At 42.2% G+C, this 13,040-nt stretch overlaps 1 protein-coding gene across 5 annotated transcripts; it reads left to right on the forward strand.

The window, feature by feature from the left end:
• The first annotated feature begins 16 nt into the window (after positions 1-16).
• Positions 17-12,723, forward strand: CRYZ (crystallin zeta). 5 transcript variants are annotated; one of them, XM_075155515.1, is made up of 9 exons: positions 17-110; positions 2,681-2,805; positions 3,144-3,296; positions 4,995-5,158; positions 5,958-6,009; positions 8,074-8,223; positions 8,640-8,741; positions 8,835-8,930; positions 9,188-12,723. In XM_075155515.1, exons 2-9 carry the CDS (start codon positions 2,695-2,697, stop codon positions 9,347-9,349), a joined length of 990 nt encoding a protein of 329 aa, XP_075011616.1. In that variant the 5' UTR covers positions 17-110; positions 2,681-2,694; the 3' UTR covers positions 9,350-12,723. The 5 variants fall into 5 exon arrangements, with proteins under 5 accessions (XP_075011616.1, XP_075011614.1, XP_075011613.1 ...); XM_075155512.1 differs by lacking the exon at positions 17-110 and adding an exon at positions 372-1,493; XM_075155511.1 differs by lacking the exon at positions 17-110 and adding an exon at positions 373-466.
• Positions 12,724-13,040: the final 317 nt, after the last annotated feature.

The following is a 13,040-nucleotide window of genomic DNA, read 5'->3' on the forward strand; positions in this document are numbered from 1 at the left end:
GGGCGGGGGCCGCCCCTCGCCGCGCCCGCCCCCCGGCTGCCCCCGCCCCCGCCGCCGCCGCCGGTCGGCCCGGGCCCGCGTTCCGCCGCGGCGGCAGGAGCGCTCCGGAGGTAGGCGGTGGGCGCGAGGGCTCCCCAGCGGCCTCCGGGACTCGGCTCTGCCCCGGGCGGCGAGGCGGGCCGCTGCGGGACGGGGCGGCGGGGCGGGCGGCGGTCCCCGCGCGCGGGGCCGGCTCCGCAGGCCGAGGCGGACGCGGAGCCCCGGGCGGCCCCGCCGGCGGCGAGGGGGCTGCGAGGGCTGGCGGGGCGGGGCCTGGCCGCGAGGGGCGTGCCCTGACCACAGGGGCGGGGCCTGGCGGCGAGGGGCGTGTCGGGGCGGGGCCTCCCCGCCGGCGCTGAGGGCCCGGGCTGTCCCCGCCCTGCAGCGCCACTCCGTGCCGCGGCCGCGTTTCCCTCCCGAGCAGCCGGTGAGCCTCCCCGGGCCGGTCAGGCCCCTCGCATCCGGCTGTGCCCCTGCTTGTGGCGGAGGACCAGGCTCCGCTCCCGACCGCCCCGGGTCCCGGGCTGCCGGCGGCTGCTCTGAGGCGGGGGAGGCCCTGAGCAGCTCGGGGCCGCCGCGCCCGCGCTCCCGTCCCCTGCCCTCCCCTCCCCCCGGCTGCCGGGCGCTCGCAGAAGCCCCTCTGGGTGCCCTGCGGTTCACCCCCGCTGGCCGTGGCCTTCCCGGCCTCGTTCGCGCCTGCCTGGGGGGCGCCTCCCGGGTCCCCTCTCGCTGCCCGTCCCCTTTCTCCTGCATCCGCCCAGGCGGTGCGGGGGTGTGCTTGTCTGGAGGTGTGCCGGTGCGGGGGTGTGCCGGTGCGGGGGTGTGCCGGTGCGGGGGTGTGCTGCTTGTCTGGAGGTGTGCCGGTGCGGGGGTGTGCCGGTGCGGGGGTGTACTTGTCTGGAGGTGTGCCGGTGCGGGGGTGTACTTGTCTGGAGGTGTGCCGGTGCGGGGGTGTGCCGGTGCGGGGGTGTACTTGTCTGGAGGTGTGCCGGTGCGGGGGTGTGCCGGTGCGGAGGGAGCCCTGAGCTTGGAGCGGTTGGTCTTTGGCTCTCGGCCCCCCACCCCCGCGGGGCTGTCCGGAATCCCGTGGGGTTCCCTGAGGGGGCAGGGCCGCCCTCCTGGCCCAGGCCCACCGGCCGTGGCCCTGCTGCTCGCCCTGCGCCCTCCTCCCGGGTCCCGAGCTCCACCATCCCCCAGTCGCCATGGCCGAGGCAGCCCCCAGCCTGCACACTCCCAACCGGTCCTTCCTTGCTGGTGAACACCGGGCACCTCTCCCCCCGTCCTGCATCGCCGGTGACGGGACGCTGTCACTGAGGCACTCGGGAAGCCGCCTGGGTGGCCGTGCCCGCCTGTTGCCCCTTCAGCAGAGCGCGGGGTTCCTTCCACTTGTCTAGAGGAGGCCTCAACCTAACGATCAGTCATCGTGCTGCAGAATCGTTTATTAAAATCTACAGGTCTGGTATTCTTCTGAGCAGAATAGAAGCCGCCTTTTAATTCGGTTTATTATCACTACGTATAAAAGTGACCCGTACTTCAGAAATTACTTAACAGTGTAGGTTTTTGTCATGTCCCAAGGGGAATGTTAGTAGTGTGTATCCTTGTGACTAATACTCTTCCTGACTTGAACCGGTAACCAAAAATGTGAAGCCTTACAGACTGTATCAGCTAGGAGAAAAAAACAGCGATTAAGTCAGGTACTTTTAAAAGCTGTGATCATCTTTGGGAAAAAGCCTACCTCTGGCTACAGCCCTAAGGTTCTTTAGCTGGAGTTGGCCAAAAGCATGATCTCTTGGTGCCTTCAAGGTTCCTGTATGCCTGTTTGCTGTCCCGTGATTATTTGCTGAGTGCCCACTAAAGCGCCTCTCTCTGAATCGATCAGATTCCGGAAAGAATTGTGTGTACCTGTAGTAGGAGTAACTTGCTCACAGTGTTTTGTTAGAATACTTCACAAATGAATGCAGTTGGAATAGTCAAAGCTTCACGTGTTGATAAATTGTCATCGCTTCCGTTAATGCATCCAAGGCTGTGAGCTGTGAGGGCTGTGGTTCATGGTCTCTGTCACATACAGCTGCAGTAGCGAAATCCAGCTGGAATTAAGGATTGGAATCTTGAATGTCTGCACTTCAGTTTTTACTGGCTTGTTTTAATGTCCTATGGTATCTTCTATTTTTGATAGCTGATGAGTAGCTTTTTGTTGCTTTTTTACATGTGAGTTTAATAGTAAGCAGGAGCAGTGACTGGAATGTCACTTGGCTAGATTACCCAGTCAGCCAATGTACTACATCTATTTTTCAGAATGTAATAGTAAATTGTCAATGTTTTTCCCCAAAGTACTGTACATCTCTGCATATGTGGTAGCAGTCCAGTGTTCACAGGAGCTGCTGTAGAAATACTTCTATGGATAAATTATTTGCAAGTGATTCTCTTAATACCCATAAAGTTCTGCAAATGGTAGGGTTAATTTTCTGCCTTTTGCAAGATTTGGGAAAAAAACTCAAAAACAAACAAACAAAACCCACAAAATTTAAATCAAGAGTGAGGCTCTATTTAATCAGTTGCTTGACAGGTGTTGTTTGATTTCTTTATTTTGAAGATGCAAAATAAATTATGAAGGCAATAAAATATTTTTTTTTTCCCCCAGATATTCTGATTGCTATGGCAGCCACAAGAAATGTGATGAGAGCTGTCAGAGTTTTTGAATTTGGTGGCCCTGAAGTGCTTAAACTCCAGTCAGATGTCTTAATTCCTGATCCAAAAGAAAATCAGGTATATATGAGTTCTGTGAACTGAAATAACGATATTGCATGATAATAGGTACACTCAGAACAGAATGAAGAATACAAACCAAAACTTTTCATCTTGAATATGTAGTTTTTGATCAGTTTATTCATACTACCCGAGATATCACGTTTAACAAATGTGGGCTTTTTCCTCTTCTATGGGCTACATATTCCATATAAAGGATTTCCTGAAAATAGCTTCAGTTCAGCACTGAATTTTTGCTGACTCTGTTTAAGAATTTAGTTAAAATGCCATAATACTGTGCTGTGAATTCAAGTTCTAAATCTTTCTAATTATTGCTTAAGAAGCATCTTTTCTTTTAGGTGTTAATTAAAGTTCATGCCTGTGGGGTAAATCCTGTCGAGACATATATTCGTTCTGGAAATTATGCTAGAAAACCAGCTTTACCCTATACTCCTGGCTCAGATGTGGCTGGTATAATAGAAAGTGTTGGGGAACATGTGACTGCATTCAAGGTATTTACGCGTTGGGTTTTAATTCGTTATTGTTTACGTATCCTCTTTGTGTGATTGCTATACTACTGTTCCTGTTTTTATTGCTTATAATCATGTAATCTATTTGGGGGGGAAAATCACCGTCAGTGACTAGTAAAAGCATGCAGCCAGATCATACTGGCGATCCAGTCTGCAGATTGAACTGCAGGGAAGTCTTTAATGCTGTTGACCTCAAAGAATTAAAAGGTCTCAGAAGCAGCACTTCAGTTTGTCTGCTTAAATCAATGATATCAGGTGTCCAAAAATTGTGGTTCAGAACTATTTTTATGGCATTGCAGAAATATTTGAAGTTGGATGCTTCCTGTTTGAGGTAATAATTTCACACAGAATTGAAAAATTTTCTGTAAAGTTTTTTTGGGAAATGGAAATAGCTTTTATTTTACTGACTTATAAAACCCCATGAATTACATATTTGTTGTTAAAACTGTTCAAATACTTTATTACTCCAGTCTAGTAATTTTATTTAGATTTTCTCAAAGGAAAAGTCTTGGGACAGGAGAAGGCAATTATCAGTTTGCTAAAAGATACCTATGAAATTTATTTAGTTTTTAAATCTCTTCTTCCTTTCAGTCACTGAGTGACTGTTGGTCTCAGACAAACATAAAAATTGTAGTTAAAATGGTGTTGGAATTTTCTGACTTGGAATTTATGAACTATTGTGGGAGAGATGAGAGAGGTGCTTATCTAGAGAGAAGAATCACGTTTATTCATATTTTCTTATCAGTAGTTTGCTGTATCTGCTGTGTGTGCTTTTTGTTTGTTATGGAAATGGTGATGCTCTTTGCTTGAATGAAGGAGAGAGATGATGTGATCAGTACGTGCCACAGACAGACGTCCTGAAAATGCTGAGTAGCCAAACCCGTTCGTTTGCACGCTCATAATGCTTGAGAAACAGCTATGCTGATATGCAGCCCTCTGCGCAGCAGTTAATACCCGATGTCTGCAAACCGAACTGACGTAGTCCACACGCTGTGTGTTTATTGAGATCAGCGTGCAAATAGTAGAAAAATCAGAGCTCAGCAGCTGCGAACGTTAACGGGTACCGAGGCTGTTCTGCGAGCGGGCTTGCACAAGGTCGGAGCTGGCCTGGACCACGGCAGCTGGCGTTGCGCTCCATCAGCAGGGCTGAGGCGCCTACGCGCACGCACATCCAGCACGCTGCCAGGTGGTGCATTTCCTGCATCGCCTACGGAAGTGCTGGCTGGAGTATCCCCTGTTGAGGAATAGCAGCAATATTTAGTTACCTTAGGGTGTATTGAGAGTATGTCTTTTTTCCACGTTTAAACAAAAATAATTGAGAAATGTCTCTTTTGTGTTTGTAAAAGCTTTTGAGGTTTTGCATTTGGAATCTGTGGATGGAATTCTTTATGTTCAGGTTCATTAGGGTTAATATTAATGAGACAGTAGGTTTGTGTGTTGCACTGTAGAGCGGGGGTTATAATTATGACACTTTAAGTATATGAAATTATATGGTTTGTGTTGCATTGATTGTATGTATTAGCATTTATAAAACTCTTCTCTGTGACAAATATAACTGGTTATTTTTAATAGGAGAGCTGTTAGAAATAGCCTAAACTTCTGAGAACTGGTTCTTAATGTATATTAAGGAAAAAATAAGGGAGATGATTAATTTCTCTATTTTCTTTCCCTCCCTTCTAGAAAGGTGACAGAGTTTTTACCACTGGTACGATCTCTGGAGGATATGCAGATTATGCCGTTGCTGCAGCTAATAGAGTCTTTCCTTTGTCGGATAAATTGGACTTCAGGCAAGGAGCAGCGATTGGAATACCCTACTTCACTGCTTATCGCGCTCTTTTCCAAAAGTAAGGTGCCAAATCTAAGTTTGTGCGTTTTGCTTTTGAGTATTTAAAATATTGAAGCCCATATTTTCATTGTCCTGTAAAATGGGGGGAGATCAATGAGTGGGAAATGTTTAAAACACTTAAGTTAAATCTGTTCTACTGACGGAATTGTCAGATAATGGTTACCTAGAAGCTAGTGACTGCATTTTCCTGTTAAGTATTTCTTCTTAAGAGAACAGACCTGGAAAGGCTTCTTCGATAAGTATTCTGTAATTAAATGTTGGTATTTTAGCTAGGGAAGAAAAACAGGAGTAGTTCTAATTTCTTAATTAAGCGGACAATGTGCTGTAGAGCAGACCCACCTCTTTCCTTCGTGAGCCTCTCTGCCAGAGGGACTCTGTGCACAGTCCTGTCTGTTGCTGCAGGACAGTATGACGAGTAAAAGCCGGCCTTCCCTGTCAGCTAGGTGGGAGCTTAGGACTAGAAACCTGGTTTACTTTGACAGAAAAAATGATTAGGACTAATGTGGTTTATTTTAAGATCTGTAACAGGTGAAGATCTTGAACTGAGGTTCAGTACCACACTGTTACTTGCTGCTAGTTCCATGCTGACATAATTGCATATTACTTAAATCCATAAATGGTATGGTTTAGTTTGCCTCCTTGTTTTCCCAAAGAGGCTGATTATACCTGTTTACCCATAACATAAATTGGAAATAATACTGTGTGAAAGATGAGATTTGATGTCAGTATGTGCAATCTGGTGCTTAATGATTATGTGCTGCAATCATAATGCCAGTATTTTCTGTTTTTCCATTCAGAGGGCGTGCCAAAGCAGGGGAAAGTGTGCTAGTGCATGGTGCAAGTGGGGGAGTAAGTATTTTGAGAAGGCAATTTATAAGAAATGCTGCTTTCTGCCCTTGTATCTGCTTTTGTCTGTGATATGATTTATGGTCACATTTATATCAATTAATGGATTAACAAAATTAGGTTTTTATTTCAGACACTTTAGGATACTTTTTTCTTAGAGCAAACCCTGTTATTCCAAATAACTATGAAACTGCACGAGTGATTGTGCAAGGCCCCTTAATGCAGAGGGTCACATAGTAAACACATTGCTGCAGTCGGAAGTTGGTCTGGGAGCTTTATAACTGGTCTTCCTGAGATAAAACTAATAGCAGAAAGCTGTAATTTTAAAATATATACAAGTTGTTCTCAGTTCTCTGAGTAGTAATCACTGGTGCATAGCAACTATGCATTTCTGGGATATTTTTGCCTATTAGCTAACAGCTAGCTGCACAAGGAGAGATACTGGAATATATAAATTCATGACTGAATACTATGTGAAATTGAACGTACTGTTTTCTTTGGTTTTACCCGACAAGCTAACTTTAGATCTCTTTCACACAACATTCTAGTTTAACTTATTCTGCGTACTCTGCACTTTGTTGCTCAGCTTCTGCTGATGCACCAAACAGCTGCTATAAACGGGCAAAGTTTCCTTAATTATTTGGTAGACAGCAAAAAGGTGATTATGACAGTCTTATATGAGGAGGAATTCAGATCTCATTCTAAGATACTAGAATGACAGTCAGCATCATAGCATGTGTTTTTTTCTTAAACTAAACGTAGTGTTTCTATTACTTATTTTATCTTTCTTGAAAAGATACATTGCCTTTGGTTTGCGGAAGCATATAATGCAAATCTGTTGTTCTGTGGACTTGTAACCTTTGTTATAGGAATACTTGTAAAAGCAGTGAGATATGTATAGGTATGAAGCACATGCTGAAGAGAAAAGATGGTTTATGCTGCATCTTTTCTTTCAAGTGATGTTGACTTCCATAGTGATTTTTAAGAATGTGCCTCCTTTTGAATTTTTCTCTGCAAATCAGTCTGGCCGTGATGTATTTTAATTAATGGTGTTTGTTTTTTGATTTAGTTGAAATCTGATGTTCTGCTATTGAGAAAACAAGGTCACATTTGGCAAACAGTTTGGGTAGATCCTGGCCAGACAGATGGTCGTGGTAGATTTTTTTGAGAAGCCTGTCCGTTTCTTTTGTGTGTTATTCATACACACAAATTTAAATATCAGAGCCACAAAATGGAGTTTTTATGGTCGTCTTTGTTTGTGTATTTATTTATTTGTTTGATCCCCGCCCCAAAATATAAAAACGTGCATATATCAACATATCCTGGAGGAGGTATCCGGCTGTATGGTTGGGGGCTGCCGAACCTGTAGCCTCAGGAAGCTGACCAGCTGGGACTGAATCCCAGGCAGGCATTGTACCTGTCGGCTGTTCCCTCGCTTCGCTTTCGCATTCTGTTGCCGTGACACAAAGCAAAACCAAGAGTTGGCATTGGTGTGCCTCAAGTGGTCATTGGCTCCGACGTCAGGTTTTTGTGAAGGCATCCCTCGCCTCTAAACATCCTTTGGAGTGCAAACCTGGTATGAGACACTGAGAATTTGGTTTCTAAAGATATCATTTAATCTCTTTGTGAAAGGTGCGAAAGTAGTGTTAATGAAACTTGTGCCTGCAGATTTTCTTTGCAATATATAATGCTGGTATCAATAGCAGGCAATTCTGTGAAGAGAAGAATTTCCTTGGCTTTGTATCAAATATATATGGCCCAACTTTAACAGATAGACAACATTCTACATGGATTTATATAAAATGCTGATAGCTATTAAAAAAACCACAAAAGTTTACTATGCCTCTGTAAATATCTTTTCTTTTTTTAAAGACTATTTGGCTATCTTTAAGATCCAAATTACTTATTATGGCTAAAAAAATATGTTACCAGGCCAACTTTTTAAATGGGTGAGTTCCAAGTTGCTGGTAGAATATATAAAATTTAAAGTGCTAAGAGAGAAAGTGAAAAAAGACTTTTTTTTTTCTTTTTCTTTTTTTTTTCTTTTCCTTTTTTTTTTTACCTCAGGTGGGAATAGCAACATGTCAGATTGCCAGAGCTTGTGGTTTAAAGGTTTTGGGTACAGCAGGAACTGAGGAAGGCATGAACATGGTTCTGAGAAATGGCGCTCACCAAGCGTTTAATCACAGAGAAGCTAATTACATTGATAAAATTAAGGTAAGCATGTATCAGGGCTAGGTGATGCAGTATGTATTTTTCTTACTAACAAAATGTGAACAGTTGTTTGCAGAAGTTTTTTGAAGTAGATTTATGTAGGAGCAATAGTGTACTGCCGTTTTCGTTTCTACACAAAGAAAAACTTTCCCAGGCTGGAAATGCTGAGCTTTCTTCGCAGGCAATGGCATTTAGAAACTCTTGTGTTCCAGCAAATTCCAATATGGTAGCATATCATAATTCAGCGTATCAAAATATGCTAAAATTAAACTTATTAGCAGTCAGCCTTAGTACAAAGGCTGTATTTAAAATTTAAACAATAAACTGTAAAATGTATGTTATCTGTAGCCTATGAAATAAAAAGTGGTAACCCGAGCACTAATTGGAGTGATTTAAATAACATACTGTGTCCTGTATAGGAATACACAGGGATGGAAGGAGTTGATGTAATAATAGAAATGCTCTCTAACATCAATCTTGCTACTGACTTGCAACTGTTGTCCTATGCAGGACGGGTGGTGGTAAGTATTTTTTGTCACTGACTTTAGTTTGTGCATTTAGCAACGCAATTCAATGCTTACAACCTGAACTATGTTTTCACTCATTCGTAACAGGTTGTGGGCTGTAGAGGTCCTATTGAGATAAATCCAAGAGACACTATGAGTAAAGAATCTAGCATAATTGGAGTTAGTCTGTTTCTTGCAACTGAGGTAAGAAACATTTTTATTTTAAAGAATGTTTTGTTGGCTTATTTCAATACCCCTCTATTTCCAGTTAGAATCGTTTGTAGGGATGAAAGTGTAATTTCATTGTAACTTGTTTGTTCATTCCTTTACACTTTGATTTAATCTCAGAACGTCATAAAATACTTCTGGGTTGTGAAATTTGGTTTAACACTTGCATAAATAGTCAATACTTTTCTAAAATGTAAAGATCTTGTGGTAAATGCTGTCTTTATTACATGCAGGAGGAGAGGCATGAATGTGCAGCAGCACTCCTTGATGGCATAGAAGCTGGCTGGCTGAAACCAATTGTAGGCTCTGAATATCCACTGGAGAAAGCAGTTAAGGCTCATGAAGACATTATTCATAGCAGTGGTGCTCGAGGAAAGATGGTGCTCCTTCCATGAAGTCTTTTTCCATTTATTTTGTAGCTCTTCTAACTGCACCTTTGCTTACATGATTCATTGAATGTATGTTATAAACCATACTTTTGATCATGTTTGACAGTAACAGCAAATGCTAACTTAGATTAATTAATTATATTAATTAATTAACGATCTATTTTCTTTTTGTAATAAGCAGAGTTGCGTATACTTTAAAATAATTTTTGTAGCTTTTTTTGGCTGATGTGGAAATAAATTTTCTCTGCTGGTGTTGCCTTGTGATGCAGGGGAAACTAATATCTAAGATCAAATTTGATATCATGCTCTATGTGAAGTTATAGCGAGGCCACTGTAGGTAGTGCAAAATGAAGCCTGTTTTTTAGGCAGATACACAAATGTATGTAACTAGGACGCTGTAAATTCTTTAGCCACAAAATTTGTCTTATTCATCCAATTTACTTGGAATAAAAGCTTTTACTGCCAAAATAGTTCACTTTCCCACTCAAAAGATGGCCAAAGAATCTCTCAAATATGAACTGTTTGGAAGCAGAGGCAGTTTCATTTTGCTATGCCTGACTTCGTATCTGAGGTGAAAGTGTCCCAGTTAATCCAAAGGGACGGTAACTCTGAAGCTGCATGCTAATATTTGCTACTTTGCATCTGATCGTCTTGGCAGAAGCAGCTGATTCCTCGACGGTAAATGGCTGGGTAGCGAGGATTTCAATTCTTCCTGTCACCTTTATTAAATTTAAAGTCACCTGAATCCCGGGCTACAATGAGGAGAAAAGAGAGGCTGCACTGCTTTCATGGGTACCGGGATTTCATGTTATTTCATAAATGAATGTGTATACATTGTTGACTTGTTCCAAATACCATCCAAAAGACGGACAATTTCTTCGATATGTTGACAGTTTTTACATTCAAAATACTGTTTGGTATTAGAGGTGCTTCCATTTAATGATATAATTCTCTAATGAGCAGTGAAGTCCTGACTTGTGGAAGAGTTTTCTCAACTTCAAGGATGAGCTTTTCTGTTCCTTTGAGGAAAAGTGAGTCCATACTAAACAGAAACTTTAGAATTATTTTTGTCTGTGAAGGTTACTTGCTTTTTAACATTCGGTCTGGATTCATTTGGTGTCATACTATCATAAATCAGCACACGTTCTCTGAATCCATGTACAGTTTCCTCAGAGTGGTAGCTTCATCATACTACCATTTTCTAAGTTGTGATTTTTTCTGAACAGGCATTCATTTCTAGTGACATTTTGCGTAATCTAAACTAAGAAAATAATTGGCAAAATCTTTTGAAATGTCTGGGTTTCTCCTCTATGTTTGTGATCCCTTGTTAAAATATTAAGGTAAGAGGGGGTCCCACAATCTGTCTCTTTATAAGCCTCTCGATCAGATCTTAACATTTTGTTTCAGTGCTTAATTGACCACGATTGTTCTGTGTGTGGTTGGGAGAAACTAAATCTTGACACACTACTTGTCTTTAGAGCCTGAAATTGATTAGTTATTTTACCTGTGTGTCCTCTAGGAACAATTGGCTCCTTTCAGAAAATTGGATACTATTTGTGTTGAACTCTTGCTGACATTCGAGCGCCTTCATTGTACTTGGCAGACACCTTTAAAACAAAACAAAAACCTATGTCGGATCTCTGTTTTTACAGAGTGGGGTTTTTTGTTTGTTTGGTTTGGTTTTTTTTTATTAGAGTAGTTGGAATTGAAATATTTTCCAAGTTTGTAGACATGATAGCGTATAAATACTAGGTATACTAAAAAAAGTGGCAGAAAATTGTTGACTTATTTACACAGAAAATGTTGCAGGTGATAGCATCTGTCACCTGTAAGATCCTCCTCCTTGCCAAGTGACTTCCCCTTGGAGGAGACCAGGAATAGTTGGATCATTAGAACTGATGCAGTGCCAGCTTGTTTAAAATCTGTCTCAGAAAATATCCAGTCCTTTTTCTTGTGCATAGCTATGCAAAGAAATGCAAAATACTTGCTTGGAAATGAGATAATATAGCTTTACTTCCTCCCACTCTCCAACTGGGAGAATGGATGGAAATCAAGAGAGAATTTTCTTTAGAGCTCTAGCAAAATGACTTATTTTTTTGTCATTGTAGTTGATTTGGATAACAATAGTTGAAATATCATGGAATCGTAGAGTGGTTTGGGTTGGAAGGGACCTGTAAAGATCATCTATTTCAACGCCCCTGGCATGAGCAGGGATGTCTTTCACTAGATCAGGTTGCTCTAAGCCACATCCAACCTGATCTTGAACACTTCCAGTGATGGGGCATTCATGACTTCTCTGGGAAACCTGTTCCAGTGTCTCACCACCCTCATAGTAAAAAATTTCTGTCCCTCTTTCAGTTTAAAATCATCCCCCCTTGTCCTGTCAATACAGGCCTTGGTAAAAAAAGTCTTTCTCCCTCCTTACAAGCCCCCTTTACATATTGAAAGGCCACAGAAAGGTCTTCCCGGAGCCTTCCCTTCTCCAGGCTGAATAACCCCAACTCTCTCAGCCTGTCTTCGTAGAGAGGTGATTGTTGAGTACATCAGCCTTCTCCATGTCGGTTGTCACCAGCTCTCCTGTCTTATTCACTGGAGGAGGTACATTTTGTTTAATCTTCCTTTTCTGGCCAACATACCTGTAAAGGCTCTTCTTGTTATTCTTTGCATCCCTTGCCAAATTCAGCTCCAGCTGTGCCTTAGCTTTCCTAATCCCATCCCTACACATCTGGGCAGCATCCTTGTATTCTTCTCAGGATAGAAGTATGGAAGTATGTGTGCTCGTGCTACTTCAAATCTAGCTACCATAGTTAATGAGACTGTTGGGAACTGCTCTTTGCCCAGGTGCATGTTGTTATTTTCTAATTTGAGAGAATGTGAGATAAATAATAAACATTGGTATTTTTCTAAATAACTCAGTATAGATACTAATCTTTTTCATATGCTACATTTTAAAACTAGTTCACTTTTGGGTTAGCAATCAATGATAGGAAAGATTGGTGTCAGATGAAAGACGGGTGGTATCTGTCCCCCAGTTACACCTAGATTAATGTTTTCTTTTCATTAAAGGCACTAGTAAGGCCTCATTTTCACCATTCCTCTAAGCTGGGAACTGAGGCTCAGATCTGAGACAGGTGACATCCTGGAGACAAATACTGTTGCACAAATTGTAGTGCGTTGGGGGAAGAAATTAGTATGGTTCTTCAAGAATATGAACTTGTGAGGAATAACCAGGCACATATCACAAAAAAGGAGAGAAGATCTCTAGAGTGAGGCTTATGAAACTAATTCAAATAATACTGATGATAAGAGAAAGGTCTTGGTGTCAAATAGGGAGGGAATGTTTTTTTAATGCAAGATTAAGTAACGTAAGGAAGACTTTGTCCAGCACCATGTTGGTCCCTGTGGAAGTGCATCTCCTGTGTTTTATATTAACTTCTTAGTAGATAGGAGACCACTCTTAAGTTCAAGATTCAGATTTGCAATGTCAGGCTTTTTCAGCTATGGAAAGGTCTCTTAATGCCACGTTAACTTTATTTGGGACTGCTACTCAAGTGATAACTTAAATTTACAAGTGAGTAGTTTTTTTTAACATACCATAAATAGATACACATCTCTACAGCTCTATCTCTACAAAGATATACATATTTTTTCCAACCATATTAATTCAGCAGGATTTAAGTAAGTATTTATATTTCTG

This window comes from Calonectris borealis, chromosome 8 (assembly GCF_964195595.1).
Source record: "Calonectris borealis chromosome 8, bCalBor7.hap1.2, whole genome shotgun sequence".
Lineage (NCBI taxonomy): Eukaryota > Metazoa > Chordata > Aves > Procellariiformes > Procellariidae > Calonectris > Calonectris borealis.

Bases quoted from the DNA above. Each gene is read 5' to 3' on its own strand.
- CRYZ (XM_075155515.1), top strand. From the start codon at position 2,695: ATGGCAGCCACAAGAAATGTGATGAGAGCTGTCAGAGTTTTTGAATTT. The intron at 3,297-4,994 runs GTATTTACGCGT...CCTCCCTTCTAG, and splicing joins AACATGTGACTGCATTCAAG to AAAGGTGACAGAGTTTTTAC. The intron at 8,931-9,187 runs GTAAGAAACATT...TATTACATGCAG, and splicing joins GTCTGTTTCTTGCAACTGAG to GAGGAGAGGCATGAATGTGC.